Source organism: Rutilus rutilus, assembly GCF_951802725.1.
Source record: "Rutilus rutilus genome assembly, chromosome: 2".
Classification (NCBI taxonomy): domain Eukaryota; kingdom Metazoa; phylum Chordata; class Actinopteri; order Cypriniformes; family Leuciscidae; genus Rutilus; species Rutilus rutilus.
The window spans coordinates 54,279,900-54,301,541 of record NC_140210.1 but is presented as its reverse complement, the minus strand read 5'-3'; the positions used below and the strand labels follow the sequence as shown (position 1 = coordinate 54,301,541).

At 40.7% G+C, this 21,642-nt stretch overlaps 1 protein-coding gene across 1 annotated transcript in view; it reads left to right on the top strand.

The window, feature by feature from the left end:
• Nucleotides 1-7,280: 7,280 nt before the first annotated feature.
• The window catches only part of LOC311286082 (sialoadhesin-like), a gene marked incomplete at its 5' end in the record, with an annotated part of 69,015 nt that continues 54,653 nt past the window's right edge, over nucleotides 7,281-21,642 (top strand). Inside the window, 3 exons of the mRNA XM_084402125.1 lie at nucleotides 7,281-7,338; nucleotides 10,677-11,012; nucleotides 11,111-11,359. Of these exons, the coding sequence (XP_084258251.1) occupies nucleotides 7,281-7,338; nucleotides 10,677-11,012; nucleotides 11,111-11,359 (643 nt within the window). The remainder of the gene's footprint in view (nucleotides 7,339-10,676; nucleotides 11,013-11,110; nucleotides 11,360-21,642) is intronic.

The following is a 21,642-nucleotide window of genomic DNA, read 5'->3' as shown; positions in this document are numbered from 1 at the left end:
TTTTAATAAAACGGTAGGAAATAAGAATATGAATGTACCAGAACAGGACAAAAACATCTGAACATCTTCTGATGTTTGGCGGTGGTGTAATTTTCAAAACGTTGCAATAAAGCAGCATAACATTTCTGCAGACCGTGCTTGTACAGGTACAGTACCTGGAAGCGATCGACACCGGAAGCCAAAAACATTAAAGTTGCAAATTATTTAGTTAAAGTCGACCCCATTGGATTCAACAGAGAAAAGTGAAGTCAATTAGAAGCACTCACTTCCTGATGGCTGAGCGTACTGCAGAGACTCAAACTGAGCTTGACGACGTAGATGTGACGTGAGAAACCCGTCTGTCTTCTAGTAGCTGTGCCAAGAGAAATCTGAATCACTCCCTTCCGAAACTCGCAGAGACGGAGAGTGTGAGTAGGAGGTGTCCATGAGCTAGGAGCAGGAGAAACTTTTGCTAAGAATTCTGATTAATTACTTTGTCATTTTGCCTCCACGTCCCCCTGATTGCCCGCGAGATTCTCCTCATGTCCATACGGTAATCTCTCTACTGAGGAGTCAATGGCATGCTAACAGCAGGTGATGGTCTGCTAATCAATGGCGGCGCCCGGGGAAGCTTCAGTTTCCGGCTGATGGATTACCCCCTTGCTTACAGCAAGCAAACACTTATCACTTCCTGATTAGTAATGTGACCTTCCAAAACATCATGTGATCCCAGGTATTGGGTGAATGTGATGCAGCTGTTAGATCCCCACATGTCAATAGAACATGAACTTATATCTGCCACTAGATGGAGCCAGAGGGTTCAATAAGAGAGCTGATTGTGTGTTTACTGAAGGTGCTGTACATCTATAATAATGCAATGGTGAACATCACAAACACTAGAGAGATTCTCCAGAGGTTTTCACAGCATCTTTTCATAGACTTTAAAAAAGTTCAATGGCTTTATTGTCTCCTTAAATCACACTATCCCTCAATGAATTTGATATGTTTTATATTCTGAAAGGCTGCAGTTTGATTAGTAAAACTACATTTGATATAAAGCGATTGTGCATTTACCCAATTTTACCATGAAGAACTGGCAACCACTGCATTGCATTGTGGGGAGTTTTGCACAATCACATTATTTTCACATTTTCTTCTGAAAATAAACAAATCTAGTCAATTTTGATATCTCAACATGTTTTAGAGGTCGGTGTTTAATATAATCATGTATATACTGCATACTTACGTACTTCGTTGTGTGCAATTGCAAGTCTTCTGAAGACATAAAACAGATCTGTGTGAAGAACATTTCTAAATTGAACTGATTACTCACAGAAAATCTTCCTTCTCTCTGAACTGCTTGTTCACATGACGATTCAACCGCAAACTTTGTTTCATTCAAACGGACACTCCGCGCTCAGCGCCATATAAGGATAAAGGGGAGGAGTCAAAACTGTGCTTAAACCTGGGGCCGTTCTTTGTACGTCGCTAACTGAGTTAGCTGGATTTGATTGTTGGCGATTTGGCATGATCTTGGATTGTTTGGTTCTTCGACGCTCATCCTGGACTTGCTGTCATAGCAACGGGTGCGCGAGCTTAAACCTGCTCGTGAGCAGCTTATTTCATGTTAACAGGATTAGATCCTTTATAAGCGGAGCTGATACGGGAAGTCCAGCGCAGCGCGATAGTGCACTTTCTGAGATATATATTTTTTCTCGTGACTCGTGAGATTGTCGTTTACATTATTAATTTGTTGGAAACGCACATTTATTTTCGACTTGTCGGAGTCGGGCTTTAACTACAGCACAAACTGTTTGCATTGCCCTAAGATTATTTGCGAGTGGCTCTTTCCTTTACACTATTGGAGATGCGGAGAACTTGATGGAAAGTGCTGTCTGTCGTGTCATTCGGAGTTTACCTGGCGCTTTTACGTTTAAAAAACAGTTTTAGGTTTTTTTGTGGCATTTCCAAGCCACTGAAGACCCAATGTTGCAGCAGTTTTTTTTTAAAGCAGTTTTTTTTTTTTTGGCTATCATAATTTTTTATGAAGATCATGCAATCATGACCATGCCGATTACAGTATATGTCACTCAGGCTTCACTAACGTGATTGGTACCATAGACTATAGGCTATAGACTGCCATCAAGGCCTCAATGAAGGGGATTATGTGAACAGAAAGGGGGTTCACAATGTAAATGTGCAGCCCAGTTACTATTGGGATTCTTAATATTCCAGATTAGTAATATTATATCAAATTAAAAAAAGGCAGTTGACTAAAATCTTCCATATCACAAATGTGAAAGCAAAATGGCCAGGATCTGTGCATGACTTAAGCATTTTCAGAGATTCACATTTATGCACATTATTTGAAAGTGGTAAGAAAAGTTCCACAATTAAATATCAAGCTCACTGTATTACATACACTTATGCTGATCCTAACAGAACTGCATTTTTTCATAGGTGATTATGACATGTTCCTGCAGACAGGTGTTTTATGACCCCATTCCCTGACCCAAACCAGTTACAATGCAGCTCTGGCCAGGACAAGGGCACACAATGAAATGAACTTTGGCTAACTAAAGGGAAGATTTCAGTGTCTGGAAAGTCTGAGGGATGCACACCTGACAGGGCCTGTGACATTGTTGCATGTGCCATATTACACAACATTGCTAAAAAAAGACAGAAAAAAGCCAGTGGTCAAGTGCCTGCAACAAGAGATATTAGACACATGCCTCATGCAACAAATAAAAAGGAAAAGTTGTCTATCCACTGCCCAACTGTAGGCCTGTGTCTCCTCTGTCTGTGCAGACTCTTCTGTAGGCCTTTCTGTAGATGTGGAATCCTGCAACTTATATTGGAGCCATAAAGCATACAAGTATAAATTAAGTAAAGTTATTTATGCACTTGCAGGTAGGCTAGTTCCTCCATATGACAGTTATCTGAGAGGCTTTATTCACTGTCCAGTGCAATGGAAACAAATGGACATTACAAAGTCTTATACTTTCTTTCATTTGGAAAGTTAGGAAATGTCCACTTACTGCACATATTTCAGCTCCACTTTCTTGGGAACAGATACAAGTGTTGGTGTATTATGTAAAAGTGCACAAAAGAGGAAAACACAATGTCATTACAATGATCTACACTCTGGAAAAATGTGATCAATAACTCATGGCAAAATATTTTTACATTAACATAAGTTTATCAGTTTTCACTTTCACAAGTCAAAGCAATTCATCACTCAAGATTTAACAGTTGAAATGACTATACGGCCTTAATTTAATGCAGCAAAAATTATTTTACAGTGTAGGAGAGTAAGATTTTTTCTTTTCTCAGCCTTTTTCTTGGTTGCTTTTATAATCAGACAACCATTTATTTAACAGTGCCTTTGATAAAAGAGACTATAATATAACTAAAAATTACCATTAGGTCCTATGTAGAATATTTTTGTACTTCACTTTTATTAGTTCCCATGGTCTAGTGTGGTGACTCTGACATTACAATGAACAAAGTAATTATGCAATTATTAAAATACAAAAAATTAGGCTAATAAGTGATAAAAACATCTAACATGGCCACTTCTAACGGATTTAAATTGTCTGCTATTTTTGCCAGCCCTCTCTCCTGGCTTTTGCAGACTTTGAGGTGTTCCCTGGCGTTTTGATTAAACATTAAAATTCCGAATAAACTTTGACTATTAGTTCTTGCTCTGCTGAGGAGAAAAACTGTGCCCGCCCTTTGGCCACGCTGAGCAGCCAATAGCAGCGTTGCTGATCAATGTTTCTACTATCGATACATATCCCCTTTTAAACCAGCGCATGAGCGCGCAGTTATCTCAGATAACTCAATCCAGCGATACTAATCATAAACAACAGTGTGTTCGAAGAACCCAATTAGCCAGATCATGATAAGCCCGATGATATCATCTTGGATGTGTCATTTGATCTCGGATGTATTAAGCGACATATGAAGAACGGACTCCTGAAGACTCTTGATCCTCAGAGCTTTTCTAAACATGAGAATCCATCAGTACGTGTCAGAACCTGCAGCTCTTCTCAATATAATCAATAAAACTCTCTTCAGTATAGTGTGATTGTTTTATGTATCTTGTGAAAGGGTTTATAATGTTGTTGATGAACTTCAGTCAGTCTTTCTTCATCTTATTGTTTGTTCAGATCAACAGGAAGATTCTGCAGTGAGAGGCGGGGCACAAATGAACCAATCCTGAGCTCTGTGGGCGGAGCCACTGATGATTGACAGGGGTCATCAGTGATGAGTCACTAAAAGAGATTTATTTCTGTATAGTTAAAACAAATGATGTAACAGTGGAATTAAATGAAAGTTAAAGCTGGTGAATTGTCGCTGTGTAAAAAAAATATAAATATAAATGCTAACATTAAGTCAGAGGGGTAAAACACCTAAAGTGATGTTCATTGGTGGATACATGTGCATTTCTCAGCTTTAAATGATAATTGATAATTTTACCCTAAAATACTGAACAAAATCATAATTGTGCCACTTCACAACAGACACTCTATCATTTTATAGTCAATATTATCAGCTTCTGTTATTCTGTCTTTGTGTTCCTGTAACTTTCCCTTTAAGTGATCAGTTTTATTAGTGATGCACTCATACAATACTAGCCCAGCGCAGAGCCACACGCCACAGCAGCGCCAGACCAGCAGTCTCAGACCGGCCGTTAGCGTGAGATTACAGCAGCATTAAGGTCAGGCTTAGTGGTGGGGTTGGGTATTCGTTATGCAGGAGCTTATTGTGAAGTTAGGGTTAGTGGTTTTGGCAAGCCTGCAACCTTAGCCGAAAAAAAGTATATGCTAGCTAACGCTGTGCTACGCTGGGAAGGAGACCATTTTCTTAATGGTTGTCAATGGAGGAGAGGCTTCATAACACTGAATAAACCGCTTTAGTGAGGAAATAGCTTATCATTTAATGAATCGACAGCCCATCGGTTAATCTTCAACATGTTTGCTATACAGTAATGAAAAGATTCACCTTGAACTCTGTCATAGAAACTAGCATGTAATTTAACATGGAAACTAGCATGTATAAACCTTAATTTAACAATTTAATAATCAATAAAAAAGGAATTTATACCTGTATTATATTTTGCTGTAGCGACATTGGACCAGCGGTTTGGAAAATGGATGGATGGATGATTCAGTTGCGGCGCCATCTTCTGTTCAGATGCAGGAATTCATTTGGCAAACGACTCTCACAGTGCATTGTGGGTATTCTCTAGCCGTTGAGTGTATATCTGTGTCCCAATTCAGGGGCTGCATCCTTTGAAGGCCGACGTGGCCTTCGGAGGACACACCGAGACTCGTTTAAAGAGGAAAGTATAGCCGACTGCGTCATCACTGCGCGACAAATGCTGTCTCAAGTCGAAGGTACTTCGAAGGCTCCTTCAAAATGCGGTCTGCAAATGCATCCTTCTTTTCCTGTGAATGCAGGATACATCATAAGGATCCTTCGCAGCCTTGCCTACCCCAGAATTCATTGCACGCCGGAGACGAAATGGCCAGATTAAACTTTTAAATGTAAGTATTGTATTTCAATTGAATCGAGTAATCTAATGTGTCTAATGCTACAAATTAAAATAATAATAATTAAAAAAAAATACAATAAAGGTTAAAATGTTGACTTATATGTTACTAGTATGTGATTTTACATAGGCTAGTAAATACTCTAGACTTTATTATGTACATAAATTGACCATGGTGAACATGTTTAGATAGGTTTTCAACCCCGTTTTATTTTTAGGCAGTTATAACTATCTATATCTATATCTATATCTATATCTATCTATCTATCTATCTATCTATATATATATAATTTATATAAAGTTATAAGTTATATATAAAGTAGCCTAGCCTAAAGTACAAATGTTACTGCTGCTCGTGGTCACAACGGCTGTCACCAGTTGCTAGGCGACAAAACCAGACAGTCCCATTGAATAACTGCTGGGACACAGCTAGCAACAATTTGTTAATGTGACAAAACATTTTTGTTAGTTTCATTTTCTAAATAACCAGTGGTGGAATGTAACAACAGACATTTACTCTGGATTAAAGTATAATTTTGAAGTACTTTAGATTGTTATTCAACTTCACTTCATCTCAGAGGCAAATATTGTACTTTTTATGAAAAACTGACTTTTTACACATGGATATTAGATTATGATATTAGATATTGTTTAAAAAACTATGAACAGTATATAATAGAAACACTAAAAATATGTCCTGGAGGGCTGCTGTCTTTTGAGTATGTGAGTTAATTTATTTTATTCCTCCTCTTTCTGAGAACATCTCAGTGACTGGCAGCCGTCGCCTGAGTCAGCCCTGCAAACCTGTTGGTGGACAGTGGAAATATGCCCTGATCCCAGAGTGGAAATATGCCCTGATCCCAGAGTGGAAATATGCCCTGATCCCAGAGTGGAAATATGCCCTGATCCCAGATGATGACAGCGGAAATATGCCCTGATCCCAGATGATGACAGCGGAAATATGCACTGATCCCAGATGATGACAGTGGAAATATGCCCTGATCCCAGATGATGACAGTGGAAATATGCCTGAGTTCAATCCCTCAAACTGCCACCAGAGGTCACCATCTCCTGCGTCTGACATCCACCTTGATGAGCCTCACCTGTAAATCACTATCATTCATCTTCATTCATCTTCACAATTATACATCTTCAACTTACAGATAAAGATCATAATTTTTCTTTAAGTAGGTTTAGTTCAGTAATGTTGTTCTCTTGTTGAGGGAGGGACTGTGATATTTCCGTCGCTGGTTATTAATAAACAGTGTTAACCACACAAAGTCCTTCACTGTAAAGCTAAAGTGCTTGTGTTAAAACAGTCAGTCATTTGGTTGCTGTTGATCTGATGAGCTTCAACACGGTAAGACAAACACACTCTTGCTTAAATTAAACTGATGATTATTGCTCATATAACATACGTGTCTTCTCATGAGAAATGTTAAGAATAGGGTGATTTACATATACTTGTTTAAGTGATGAATATATTAACGCAAGTATTCATAAGTTCAATGAGCTCATTGTTTCTGCCTTAAATTATTACATTGTTTAAATTAATACATTTTTAGCTAACTGTGACTTTGTATATGTACATTTCTGAAATGCATATCTTAGACAGTTTCCTCTGATAACAGATCACTCTAAATTGTAATGTGGACTTGTGTATTTTCTGTAAAGCTGCTTTGAAATGATGTGTATTGTATATGTATATGTATATGTATCTGTATTATAGATATATGTTATGCTGATGTGGGTCAGAATGGCTCCTCCTCTTCCTCTGATCTTCTTTCTGCTCATGATTCACGGTGAGTCTCTCTTACATTCACATTAGAAACACTCTGATGTTTTATTTAAGGCCTCATGAGCGGCTGATCTGCACTTTCTTCTGTCCTGTTCTCACATATTTCTCTCTGAAACAGGAAGTTTGTGTTGAACTTGTCAAACGCTCCTTTTAGAAATGTCCAATAGTCTTTTGCTACTTGCTAGTCAGTGTCACATGGTTTAGGGGGAGGGACTTTCTCAAAGTTCAGAGCTTTTGATTGGACAAATTTCACTGTAGCAGCAGATCATGAATATGTTTGGCTCATGTTCTCGGAAGTGAATGTGTACATGTTAAAGATTTATCATGTCAAAGGAGTTAACTGGCATAAATGAGCTCTGAGCTGATAGATAAGAACTAAAAGCCACAAAACTAATATTTTGATGTCATTGGGTATTTAATAAATCAACTTTGATTATTTCTTCGTCTTATTTTTCATATATTTCATTATTTGAGAGTGCATCATGTTGTTTGTGGTTCTCTCTTCACTCCTCTGTCTCTGTACATTTACTTTGCGCCATCATGCGTCATAGCCCGCCAGTAAGGGCGTGGCATAGCGTATAAAAGGAAGGGCTCGGGAGCTGCTTACCTGATTTTCATCTCTTCAGCGAAGCTCTCCGCATCGCTGGATCTTTTGAGAGAAGCCGCCGCCGTTGAAACAAGTGACAGAGCAGGCCTAGGACAGCGCCTGAGGAAGCCGGACGATTTCTCGCCGCCTTCAGCTATCCGTGCCTGCTATGCTATCCGGCATCAATATCCTTTTTACTGCCTGTGTGTGCTCGATGCCGCGACACACACTCTCTCTCTAAAAGAGCGCGAGGCGTTTTTGTCAAAATGCCTCGCATTTCCTGTGGCTCTTGCAGAGCCCCACTCAGCGACGGAGACCGCCACGTGATCTGCACTCTCTGCCTGGGCCGAGACCACTTCGGGCGGCTGCGTCCACTGTGAAGACATGACTATGTCGACCCTGCGGGCTCGACTTGACATGTTCGACGCTGAAGCTGCACCTCCGCCTGCCTCTGCTGGACCGCACTGTCAGAAGCGTCGCTCCCAGAGGCTACCGGAGTCTGCCATGGCCTGCGAGCGCTCGCCAGAACCTTCCCCTCGAGCCTCGCTATCTTCTTCTTCGTTACGGAGAGGCATCTTTGGTTGACGCTTGCTGACATGAGGGAGGCTGACCGAGCCGTGTTTCTTAATGCCCCGCTCTCTCTGTCCGGCCTCTTTGGCCCAGCTGTAAGTGGGATTGTCGACCGGTTCTCTGAGGTACAGAAGACCACACAGGCCACGAATCTCTTCCTGCCTCGACGCTTGAGCTCCGCTGCAGGCCGCTCTCAAAAGCAGCCTCCTGCCCTGAGCTCTACCCAGCAGTCCTCTCAGCCTCCGCCTTCGCAACGACGCCAAGGCGCTCGCCAGAGATCGTGCTCGTCAAGCCGCCGCAGGCCGCCTCCCCCACGGGGACCCCGGCCTAAGATTGTGCTGACGCCTGAGCCAGCGAAGTCCTCCTAGCATCAAGGAGGAGAAGATGGTCGAGTCCCGCCGTGGCCGGACCGCCTTCAAAGCGTCTCGCTCAGTTCCCTTAGAAAAGGCGACTGCAGATGTGTTTTTTGCAGCCAACGAGCGCGTTGCACAACCCGCTCACCTGCACACAAACGCCGTTTTTACGCCGACCCAGAGAAATCTCATAGAGAGTACAATTTCAGAAATAAAGTCAAACTGGTAATAATAAGTGCAACAATGTGTAATGACTCGAAGTCAGTAGTTCTTGTGTTTCTCTTTTTTTCTGTTATTGTTTTTTCTCTTTCTGTCAATGATTCTGCTTATTAACATCAGGTGTCACCACTAATGGCCAATCACTTCATTAATCACTTAATTATCTCATTAACTTCAACACTGCTTCAGTGTTTAACACTGCTTCAGTGTTAACTTAATTATCTCATTAACTTCAACACTGTTTCAGTGTTAATTTTAACACTCTGTAGAGTGGGACCATATGTGCTCTGAGCAGTGTTGATTTAACACTGGGGATTTTACTGTGTATGCACGCAAAAGCGTGGGAAGCTATTCCAGGAGTGTCAGAATGGGTGCTGAATACAGTGAAGCAGGGCTATTCGCTGCAATTCGCTGCAATTCGCTCGCCGTCCTCCGCGCTTTCTAGCACGGACCGTGACAAAAGTGAATTTAGAAGTAGCACACCTACTTCGTGCTGAAATAGCAAAGCTGCTATGCAAAGGGGCCATAGAACCAGTACCGCCTTCCCAGAGCGAGTCAGGCTTCTACAGACGGTATTTCCTCGTACCAAAGAAGGATGGGACCCTCAGACCTATCTTAGATCTGAGATATCTGAACAAAGCTCTCATGAGGCAACCGTTCAAAATGCTCACGACCAGACAAATCCTTGGGCAAATTCGCCCATGGGACTGGTTTATCTCTCTCGATCTGAAAGACACATACTTTCAGATTCAGATAATACCCCGTCACAGGCCAATCTTGAGATTCACCTTCGACGGTCAGGTATATCAATACACCGTCCTCCCGTTTGACCTGTCCCTAGCACCCCGTACATTTACGAAGTACATGGACGCGGCTCTCGCTCCCCTCAGAAGTCAGGGCATGCGAATATTGAACTATTTGGACTATTGGCTGATTCTAGCGCAGTTGGAGATAGAATTAATATCTCACAGAACGCTGCTTCTCAGCCACCTGGAGAACTTGGGTATCATGGTCAATTGGACCAAGAGCTCATGTCGACACGCGCCGCGTTTGACACCTGGCCGCTTCATTCCGGACGGGCAGCCTTGTTCCCCTGAAAACTTTTCAGAGAATGCTAGGCTGCATGGCCTCAGCTGCAGCAGTGCTTCAGCTGGGTTTGCTACGTATGCGCCCACTACAGTGCTGGCTGAATGCACGAGTACCACACTGAGCTTGGGCTTCCGGCGGTCTGCGTATCAGAGTGCCTCGGAGCTGCGTTTCAGCTCTGGAGCCTTGGATAGCGGCCGAATGGTACCAGTTGGGAGTGACAATGGGAGCTATTGAACATTTGGTTTTGTGTTTAAGGTTTTGAGAAAGTGAGTTATGGTTTCAAGAAATGTGTTTTAGCAATTCAGAAAAACTAATTGTGCAGCTTGTTGTTTTTGGCTGATATCTTGGTTCTTTCTTCACTCCTCTGTCTTAAAGTAATTCACACTGAGAATATTTATTTACATTTATCTCATATTTCCTGTAATGAGTCGCTGTTTTCTAATAGTAATAAAGTATTGTCATGTTTTCATGGCCCAATATAACAGATAAAACAACATTTACAGTTTGATGAATTCTGTGTTTCAGGGGTTTCTAATGCTGGTTGGGGTGTGAGTTACAGTCGATCACACATCTGTGCACTAAAGGACTCAACAGTGATAATGAGATGCACTTATACATACCCGACTGGACATCAGATCATGAAAGTGTTCTGGGCTAAAAAAAGTGAAGAGCCTCTAGATCTGTCTAAGGACCCTGAATACAGTCAGAGGCTTCAGTATCTGGGAGATCACCAGCAGAACTGCACTGTCAGACTGAGTCATGTGACACTGAAGGATTCACACATGTACTATTTCAGATTCATCACTTATAGATATGACAAGAAATGGATTGGTAAACCAGGAGTGACTCTTACTGTCACAGGTGAGTTTGATGAGGTTTATCTCTTCTTCTGTGCATTATGTTGAATAATAATCAGTGTATGACAGCAGCACTAGATATAATGTGTGTGTTGTGTTCAGATCTTCAGGTGGAGTCTCCTGAGAGAGTGACAGAGGGAGATTCAGTCAATCTGACATGTAAAAGCAGCTGCGCTCTGACTGACAGAGCAACATTCATCTGGTACAGAAACTCACAGCCATTAACTGAGAGAAGAGACAGAAACAATGAACTCCTGCTGCAGTCAGTCAGAAGAGAGGATTCAGGCAGATATAGCTGTGCTGTAGACGGACACACTCACATCTCTCCTGCTGTTCAGCTCAATGTCATGTGTGAGTACAGATTGACTTTCTCTCTTTAACCCTCATGCACTTTCGATTTCTGGTTACAGTCTGTGTGGTCCAGGTCAAATTGACCCTAACTGTATTCAATTCCCCAAAAATCACACTATGATTTTTTTTAAATAATAATTACAATCAGGTACAAATAATAAACTTTTAATATCAATACTTTTCACACATTACAAAGAATACATTTCTGAATTTATGATTTATAAAAATGTTTTAACCACTATTTTTAAGACTGCCCCTCCCCGACACCCGTGGGACACTTGCCATTATACATTTATAACAATAATATCTTAGTCAAAACCTAAATTAATCTTGACAAACTATATAGCATTTGAAAGCGAAACATAATTTGTTCAGATATTTAGCTTTAATTTTCTTAAAGTTTTAGTTGAAAATGTACAGTGAATATAAACACAGTGTGTATTCCCCTGCTGCTAGACACAGATGCAAGTGTCTCCCTCCTGAATGCCAGTACATACCATACGTTCTTTCATTCCTGTCCACGCCCACTGCTGCCCTACGTGGGTATGGTAACTCAAAAATGGGGTCCATCACAGTGACTGTTAGCTATGGCACTAGGGTCTTGCCCTCCTTTGTCTTCAATGTGGCCCGATGAGGGGTGAATTTAATGGGGCTGGATCTGTTCATGGCATTGGGATTTTCACTCATTGACACAGGGGGGGCTGCCATCATGACTGTCGCTGCTGGACCGCATCAGAAGTGGTCATCACTGTTTGAAGGGATGGGCTGTCTGTCTGCTTTTGCCCATCAACCCCTCATTGACTCCTCGGTGACGCCAGTCGTCCAGCCACTGCGCCGTATTCCACTAGCCCTGAGGGATGGAGTGTCTGTTGAGCTAAAGCGGCTGCTGGATGCTGGTATCATTGAGCCGGTTGATGCTTCACCATGGATTTCGAATTTGGTTGTGGTAAGAAAGAAAACAGGGGCTCTGCGAGTCTGTGTGGACCTCCGTGCAGTAAACAAAGCAGTCATCCCAGACAGATACCCATTGCCCACGTCGGAGGAGCTCACGGCACAATTTCACGGCTCCACTGTCTTTTCGAAACTGGATCTCAGAGAGGGCTATCTCCAGATGCCCCTCCACCCTGAAAGCAGAAACCTGATGGCCTTCGTTACACACCTCAGTGTTTTCCACTACACGAGGATGCCGTTTGGCCTCAGCTCCGCCCCCTCCTGCTTTCAAAAGGTCATGACCTCAGTACTGGCAGGTATACCAGGTGTTGTTATTTACCTTGATGATGTGGTGGTACATGGTGCTACTACGGCTATCCATGACAGTCGCCTGCAGAGTGTGTTCGAAGCCCTCGCCAAGCAGAGTCTAACCCTCAATGGCAGAACAGACCACCAGGCATTGACAGCTCTGCTCTCCTCTACTGGCACCGGTCACAAGCCGCTGAGAATGACCGCCTCCGCCAATACAACTACACTCTACAGTTTACCCCAGGCCGGGATAATGTTGTTGCAGACCTTCTCTCTCGGTCAGTTCCTGCCCAGGCCCCGCCCACCAGCGTCAACCACATCGAGAGTGAGATTATTCTCACGCTACACACTCCGCCCGAGTCCACGGTCACTCTACAGGAACTGAAGGCAGCCTCAGAACAGGATCCAGTCATCTCCCAGCTCTGCACCTACATTCGTCAGGGATGGGAATTACCAGAGGAGCTGTTAGCCTTTTCTCGGGTCAAGCAGGAGCTCTCTTGTTGGAATGACACATGTGCTGGCCATGGCACATGAGGGCCACCTGGGCATAGTGAAACTTATGGCCAGGCATAGACAAAGACATTGAGGCCCTTGTTAAAGAATGCCCAGCATTTCTTGTAAGTGGAAAGACTGGTCGTCGACCCCCGCCACCCCTGCAACCTCTGGCCTGGCCCTCAAAGCCATGGGAGCATCTGCGATTAGACATATGTGGCGAGATCCACGGTGCCCCCCACTATCAGCGGTTCTTGGTCGTAGTGTATGATTTACACTCCAAATGGCCTGAGCTGACCACTACCGGCTCCGTCACCTCCCAGGTCATTGTGGACTTTCTGGAGTCCCTCTTCTCCCGCTGGGGCTTTCCACAGACCATTACCACTGACAATGGTCCACAGTTTATATCTGTGGAGTTTACTTCATACCTGGAGAACAGGGGGATTCGACACATCCGTACAGCCCTGTATCACCCACAGGCAAATGGCGGGGTGGAACGCTTCCATCAATCCCTAAAAAATGGCATCAGAGCACATCAGGCCCAGGGCAGTTCCTTTAAACCTCTGGAGTCTGAGCGGTTTTCTGGGCCCTGGAGGTGTTCTGACATGCTCTGACATTTGTGCTTTTTTCAGTTATTTATAAACATGTTAATGGCAAAGGTGTAAATTCACTCTATATAGCACAATCAGGGCTACCAAAATATGTGATCACCATGCATGTATATTTTTGAATTTTTAAGAGAATAATGTTTATGCGTGGTTATTGAAAAAAATGTAAATGAAAGTTGCTGAAATAAGACCACAAAACTCATAATAAATATGTGTCAATAAGACTTTTAACTAATGGATGTTGTCGCTTCGAGTTCTGGCTTCAAAATTATGTGAAAATAGTCTTGCTTTATCGTTCACATAAAACAATACATTGATTTAAATTGATGTAAAACAGGTTTTGCTTGGAAAGCCAATATGCGAGCGGGGCGTGAACGAGGAGTGGTTTACACCTGAGAATACAATGTCCCACCCACTCTGCATAATGAGCCATTCATTCAGGTGTGACACTGACTGAGCCACAATGCAAGGACAAAAGATATATTTAGAAGAAGACTTATATTGACCATTTAAGATTTTGCTTACATCTATCTTGTAAATATGTTTTGCTATTTTATTAAAAAGGTTACAATTACAACAATTACAATTTCAACAATATTTCAAGTGTACTCTTTCTTTGTAAAAAAAAATTATTATAGGCCTACATTTTATCTATGTATTCATTAGTTTGAATATAGCCAACATTGGAACAGCTAACATCTTAGTTGATGACTTTATTTTTGACAAAAATAGTATTTTATATATATAGAAATTGCTAAACAAAAGCTTATTTGATGTGGCAGTATATTCTACAGTAAAAACTGTACCCAAATTGTTTGACTGTAACATTGTTTTTATGAAATATTAGGGCATATAAATGTTAATTTGCAGTTTAATACGTTGCTTATACAAATAGCCTACATTTTATTTCAACATATTTCAGTCGATTTTTACTCATCTCAGTATAGCAATACAGTTTGCTAAAACATCATCATTCATTCACACACGCGATTTAAATTTAAACTGTCTTTTTGCGAGCTGTGGTAAACAGCGCGCATCTCTGCCGTTCATTCATTCACAAACAGAAGCCCAATTCACGTGAGAAGGAAAAAAAAAATACTACAGTATTCCTCAGCTCGCTCCTCGATATACCCGCACTTCTGAGGTACATTTTCCATTATTATTATTCCTCACAGCGCTGCGAGACGGTGTAAACAAGTAATGATCTGAATAAACTTGTGTTTTCTCGAGCTGATATGGGGGCGTTCACAGGTTTGCGTGGATTGCCTCAGTCATTTGCGTTTGAATAGCGCGCGCTCTCCGTGGGCGTGTCACATTACATTTGAATGAGCTGTAATGAGCTCGACTGGAATCGCTCTCTTTTAATACAGATTTCACAAGATGAGAATATTTGTTTTTTATATAAATTACTTCATTTAAAAGAAGAGAATTCAAGCTTCATGCCTATGTGTCTGTATGCCTGTTTGACTGAGTATTCGCTGAGTTATTGTTCATTTTCGGACGCGTTTCAGAATGGACTTCACTGACAGAGAGAAAGCAGAACTCGCATCACATTTATTTTTCTTTATTTGGCAAAAAGCACAACACTTTGTTTTTATTGTGAGTATACACAAAAATAATACACATTTAACAGAATCGATTGATGTATGAAACTTGTTTGTAATATCAAAGTCAACAGAGCAAAATGAATTTCTTTTTAACTGATAAGAAAAAAAGCGAGCTGGTATCGCCGGCGATACCGCCGACCCCAGGGTGTTAAACAAGCCATACGTTTAACACTGCTACACTACCGTGCTACCCAGCATTCAACCACAGAGGTTTCCCCAGCCTCGCTCATGCTGGGTAGGGAGTTACACCTACCACTGGACAGGCTCCGCCCCACCGCAGTCCAGAACACACTCACACCAGTCAAAGCCTCAGTTACCCGCCGTCAGAAGCGGATGAAACAGTGGTTTGACAAGAAAAAGAGGGTCAGGATACCAGATATCACTGTGGCAGACTGGGTGAGAGCTCGACAACCGCACAGGGAAAACAAGATGGCATCATTTTGGTCCACTCCACAGCAAGTGGTCCGCCGACTGGGACCTGCCACATACCTCCTAGATGATGGCACCCGCTGGCACGCCAGCTACCTTCAGAAGGTTCCACCACCTCCTGCAATGGTAACTCAGAACAGCGGGGACATAATGCCACCCAGAGCGGAGCAGGAGGACTCCATACCACAAGCAGCCGCACAGCCTGAAGATACTCCCTCTTTGTCACACCCAGTGCCCCCATCATCATTGTCGCTACCCTTTTCCCCAGCCTCCACACCACTGTTCGCCTCACCTTCAGCTGTGTGTTCTCCATGGCCAGTGCGCGCCAGGGCATGGCCCAATTACCTGAAGGACTTTGTGTCTACTTTTCATAGTCGAAACCCCCCAGAGAGGGGAAAATGTTATGTCCGCTCAGGACAAATTAATCTGTGTTCATTTGGTAACGCCTCGCTGCATGTTGAGGTTGCAGCTGTTTTGGTCTGAAATGTTTAGTTCCGTTTTTTCCGTAAAGTAAAGAGAGTTGCATGCATAAATCTCTCGTCCAGCATCTTGTTTTATACACAACATACACATTGTTGAAGAACTTCACATTCATAATTTTCTAATATTTATAGTGAGTCTCAGACATCAGACTAACTGTAACTGTCACAGGTGAAGCTTTTATTAACACACTCCTGTATCTTCACATCATTCATCAGTTTGGAGAGTTAATCATGATGATCTTCCTCTTTCAGTTCATCGTGTTGCTGGTAGGAATGTGATTATGATCACAGCGGCATCTGGAGGATTATTCATCATCATCATCATCATCTTCATCATCATCTTCATCCTGTTCATTATGTGGGTTTAATGAAAAAACTGCAGTAATTGTATAAGTTCACATTTGGTCTGATGTAGAAGAAAATGGCTAATTTGTGTTTTTAATTATTAGTAATCTTTCAAATAAATCCATATGCTGCTAATGTCTTTCATTATAACAGCAAGAATCGAAGGAGTGTTAAATCTGAAGATCGCACAGTGAAACAGGTAAATCTAAACATTCACAAACGCAGAGAATGAATCGATCAGCCGTTATCTGTGTCTCAGACTGTAAATGTACAAAGTGACAGGATTCAAACCTTCCCAATCCAGCGGTAACCAGTTTGGACTATAATATAAAAAAAAAAAAATGAAATAAAGCTGTGTAAATAATTTTAGTGGGCAGTTGTGAATGGCCTTTTTCATGAAGTTTTTTTTGTGTATTTAACCAATCTGCTTAAGTTTTTAATTATAATGTAATGTTAAATTTATGATGACTCAAGCCATTAAGGGTTTTGTACAAGATACATGACCAATCAGAGATTACTTCATTCACGTGCAATCATTTCTCATTGATTTATACTTTATCTGGTCAAAACACATGGTCTAATCTCTGTGTTGTGGCTTAAATTAGTTTCAGCTATATGCTCAAATTAAGAGAAAGCAAAGTGAGAAAAACTGCAGAAACTATATAATCCATATCAAGACCAAACTTTGAAGAAATTCATGTTATTTTATTTTGTTAATTTTATACTTACATGAAACATGGAGTAAAATATTTATTCAGTAATCATCTCATCTCGCCATTTTTCGTTACCGCAGCAAACGCTCACACTTCTGAGCACCTTATCGCTTCAGTTGTATGGAAAAAAATTCATATTAATAATTTTATATTATTGACTGTATGATTGATTTTTATTGATTCTACAACATGTGATCCATCAGTGTCGTGATAATCTGAAGAATTTAAAAACATTGTGCACAATAAAGGTTTGACCTTCTGTATCTTTCAGACACACTGAGAATCTCAACAACGGTGATGATAAAAGTGCATGATGGGAGCATTCAATCAAAACTCATCAATATCTCCCAGCATGCATTGCAGCATGAATAAATTATGCTGAATTGCCTTAGTATTTTCTTTTATTATTATATCTACTTTTATTTTTGCTGTTGTTTTTGTTGCAACTTTTTCGTAGCATGTTTTGTGATGTTCAGAGTTTTATCTGATTATTGTGTTGATTGTCACCATTGTTGAGATTCATACGCTGATTCGTGATGTCTGTGTTGGTCTACACTATATAGTAGTTCAAAACCTTTATTATACACCATGTGTTTTTAAAGTTCTTAAGATTACTTCTTTGTCACTGCTGGCTTGCATGTGGTAATGATACAGAACTATTATACTCTAATACGAGAAATATATTAGTAATAAACATAATGAAAGATAAGGCTCTTTATGAGATCAAGCCACTACATGACGATTATGTCACCATCAATAAATAGCCATCAAGACCTGATCACATTTTCTCTCTGATTTTCATGTCATAACGAATGTGTTTTATAAACACAATTAAAACAGTCAGAGTAAATCTGACGTTAGAAAGTCAAGGGTCAAGAGCCCAACTACAGCAAACACTGATCTCCATAATGGTGACTTCAAAATGTATTATTTTCTATAAAACATCAACTTCTAAACTTCTGCTTAATTCTCAATAATAACTGTTATGACAAATTGGTTTGTAATACAATATTTTTAAATTACAGGCAACCACAGTTGGCAGGTTTTTTTTTTTTTTTTTTTTTTTTTTTTTTTTTTACCATGGTTCAATGCCATAAAACCTAAAATATTACTGTCGTATTTTTTACTGTAAACTTTAGTACAATGCCGTAAAACACAAATATTTCTACCATATTTTTTATGGTAAAGTACTAGCAACCACAGCTGTCTGTTTTTTTACCGTAAATTTTTGTTCAGTGATGTAAAACATAACAATTGCTACTGTATTTTTTACGGTAAGGTACGGTAAATGCAACGGTAAGGTTTTTTTCTGTACAATTAACAGTATTTTACTGTAAAATTACATGAAATGTCCCGTGAGAGCTATATTAGTTTTTCACTGTATATAGTAAGAGTATCTCTGTTAAGCAATTAACATGTCTTTTCCGTTGCTTTTTTTTTTTTTTTTTTACTGTTAAAATTACGAACATATGAAAAAGCCCTTTACTTTGAACATTGTCAGGGAACTTTTTTGATAGTGTTTCCATAAAATTGTGTATATTCCAAAGTTTATCATTGATCATGTTTTTAAAAATGTATATTTATCATTGTGATATTTTGTGATGTAAGACCTTCTGTCTCTCCTGTAGATCTCTGATCCCAATGAAGACACATATACAGCTCTTGAGCTCAAGTCCACGACCTCTGACCTGTACGACACACTCACAGTAAGTGAGACGTCAAAGTCAGATACTCCATCACTGATGATCACATGACCGATCTCTCGCTCTCTTTCACACAGACCGTTGATCGCAGATCTCCTGAAGACTCTTCATCCTCAGAGCTTTTCTAAACATTAGAATCCATCAGTAAGTGTCAGAACCTGCAGCTCTTCTCAATATAATCAATAACACTCTCTTCAGTATAGTGTGATTGTTTTATGTATCTTGTGAAAGGGTTTATAATCAGAGGTGGAGATTCCAGGGGTCAGAAAGTAAAAGTCCTGCCATATGTTTATTCCACCCATGAACTCACACAGCAAAAACTCCAGTGTTAAATAAACTCTCCTGGGAGTTTATTTGGCTCCAGACTCAAGAGTGTTCTGCCCTACAAAGGCAAAAGACCTTAAGTCGCTAGAGTGTGGAACTGAGAAAAATGACTTTAAAGCTTTTTAGTTGTCCCGTCAAATTAATTATAGGTAGGACACTGGAAATCTGGCAAATAGTTGTTTTAGTAATGGAAATTATATACATAAAAAAATGTTGAGCTCAAACTTGACTTTTGACCACTATTTTAAAGTTACTGTACTCTGCCTTTGTATTGTCAGCAAAAAGTGAGAAGTCATGCCAAGGCAAAAGGCAGTAACTTCCACATTATCAATATTTGGTTGCTGATCACCATTAACAAAATCATTATAGTAACACCTGTATAAAATCTAGTCACCATGGCATTTATTTTGTATGATTTACAATTATTTATAGCCATCTACTTATTGCTATCCTGTGCTTTGGTTGCATTCTGATGGCATTATTAATACATTTGACATGACAAAATACCTCCATAGATATATTAGTCCAGTATTGGCTCGACCGCGTTTAGGGCGGGGCTGAAGTCGCCGGCGAAGTTTTGGCACTCTGCCAGCTAGATGCATGAGTGTTTCAACCAGGTCCTGTACCCGAACTGAGTGAGGCGGGGCTTTAATTCTTGGTTGTATTCATCTGATACGGCAATGCGTAACATTTTTCTGTCAACTCTGCATAATCCTTCGCGATCGTTATCGCACGTTTGTCGACGGCGGGTTCAGACCATACTAAATGTTCTGACCGCAGTTGTGCAGGAGAAAGCTCTGAGGACATTAGAAGTTAGAGGGACTGATGGCAGCTGTACAAAGTACACAGGCTACACCGTAATTTTAACATTAAAACAAAGGCAGATAACAGTACAATCTGGTAGGTAGCATTATTTGATAGAACACCGGCACAGTAACTTCATATTGACGCGCGGCTAAACAAAGGCAGAGTACCGTAACTCCATTTCGAGCGTTCCAAAACAAAGCCAAAGAGCCGTAACTGATGTTACGGTGTTCTGCCTTTGTTTCTCATGGGCTTTTGGAAGTTACTGTTAAGACAATTCATTATTTTCTCGAAAAAACAACGGAATTGATTTAAGATACTTATCCACATGATAAAGGAGGTCTTGAATGTGCCAAAAATATAAATAACTCATTTTCGACCAAAAACGAAGTTACGGTCTTTTGCCTTTGCACGGCAGTGTTAAAGTTAATGAGCTAATTTAGTGATTGATTGAGTGATGATTGACCATTATTGAAGACACCTGATGTCAACAAGCAGAATCACTGAAGGAGAAAAATCACAATTTTAGACACTGTTATGGAGATTAGTGTTCGATTTAGTTGGGCAGTTGACCTTCAAATGATTATCTTTAGATTTTGTTTGGCTGTTGATCTGAGTTATTACAGCCAGATGAACAAAAAGAAAAGTTGATCAGGTGGTGTTGGTTATATTTGAACATAATCATAATTTGATCTGAATCACTGAACTCAATTAGAGCCTAATCTCTGACTTAAATGTATATTGGTCATTACAACATCACAGTAATTCTACAGATTAAGTTCCAGATTTTTCAATATAATTCAAATTATTTCTTAAAAGTTGTTCTGATAATGTCATGATTATGTCAAAACATAACCAACACCACCTGATCAACGTTTCTCTTTGTTCATCTGAGAGTTATAACCCAGATACAACAGCCAAACAAAATTTTAAGTTATTAGTTTAAGGGTCAAGAGCCCAACTAAAGCAAACACTGATCACCATAATGGCAACTTAAAAAAGAGATTTTCGCGGTTTAAGGGCTAATGGAGTAGACGTGTTGTCTCTTGCTCCCATATCTTTCAGTTTAACCCAACATTAAGCCAATTTGATCGTTCATTTAGTTTCAAAACTGAACTAAAAATACTACGCACGCGGTACCTCTGTCTAAACATGACTTCTAAATCGGCTAAGCAGAGCAAAAAAGAAACGAAAACGGACTCTGTAGATGACGCTGCTAGCGAGCTTAACATGGCGGCGATGGTCAAGCTTCTGGAACAACATCGCCAGGCCTTATCGACCGAATTCAAAACAACCATCTTGACACTCGAAGAGAAGATTGATCGCATTCAGACCACACTGTCGGATCACACACAAAAAATTGTTTCGCTCGAATCGAGTGCCAATGATCTAGACGAACGGGTCCGGGCGTTGGAAACGACTTGCGCCACAATGGCGGAGCGTAATGCGAAATTACAAGATAAAGTTGTAGACCTTGAGTCACGCAGCCGCCGAAACAACATTCGGATTGTGGGCTTACCGGAATCCCTCGAAGGGC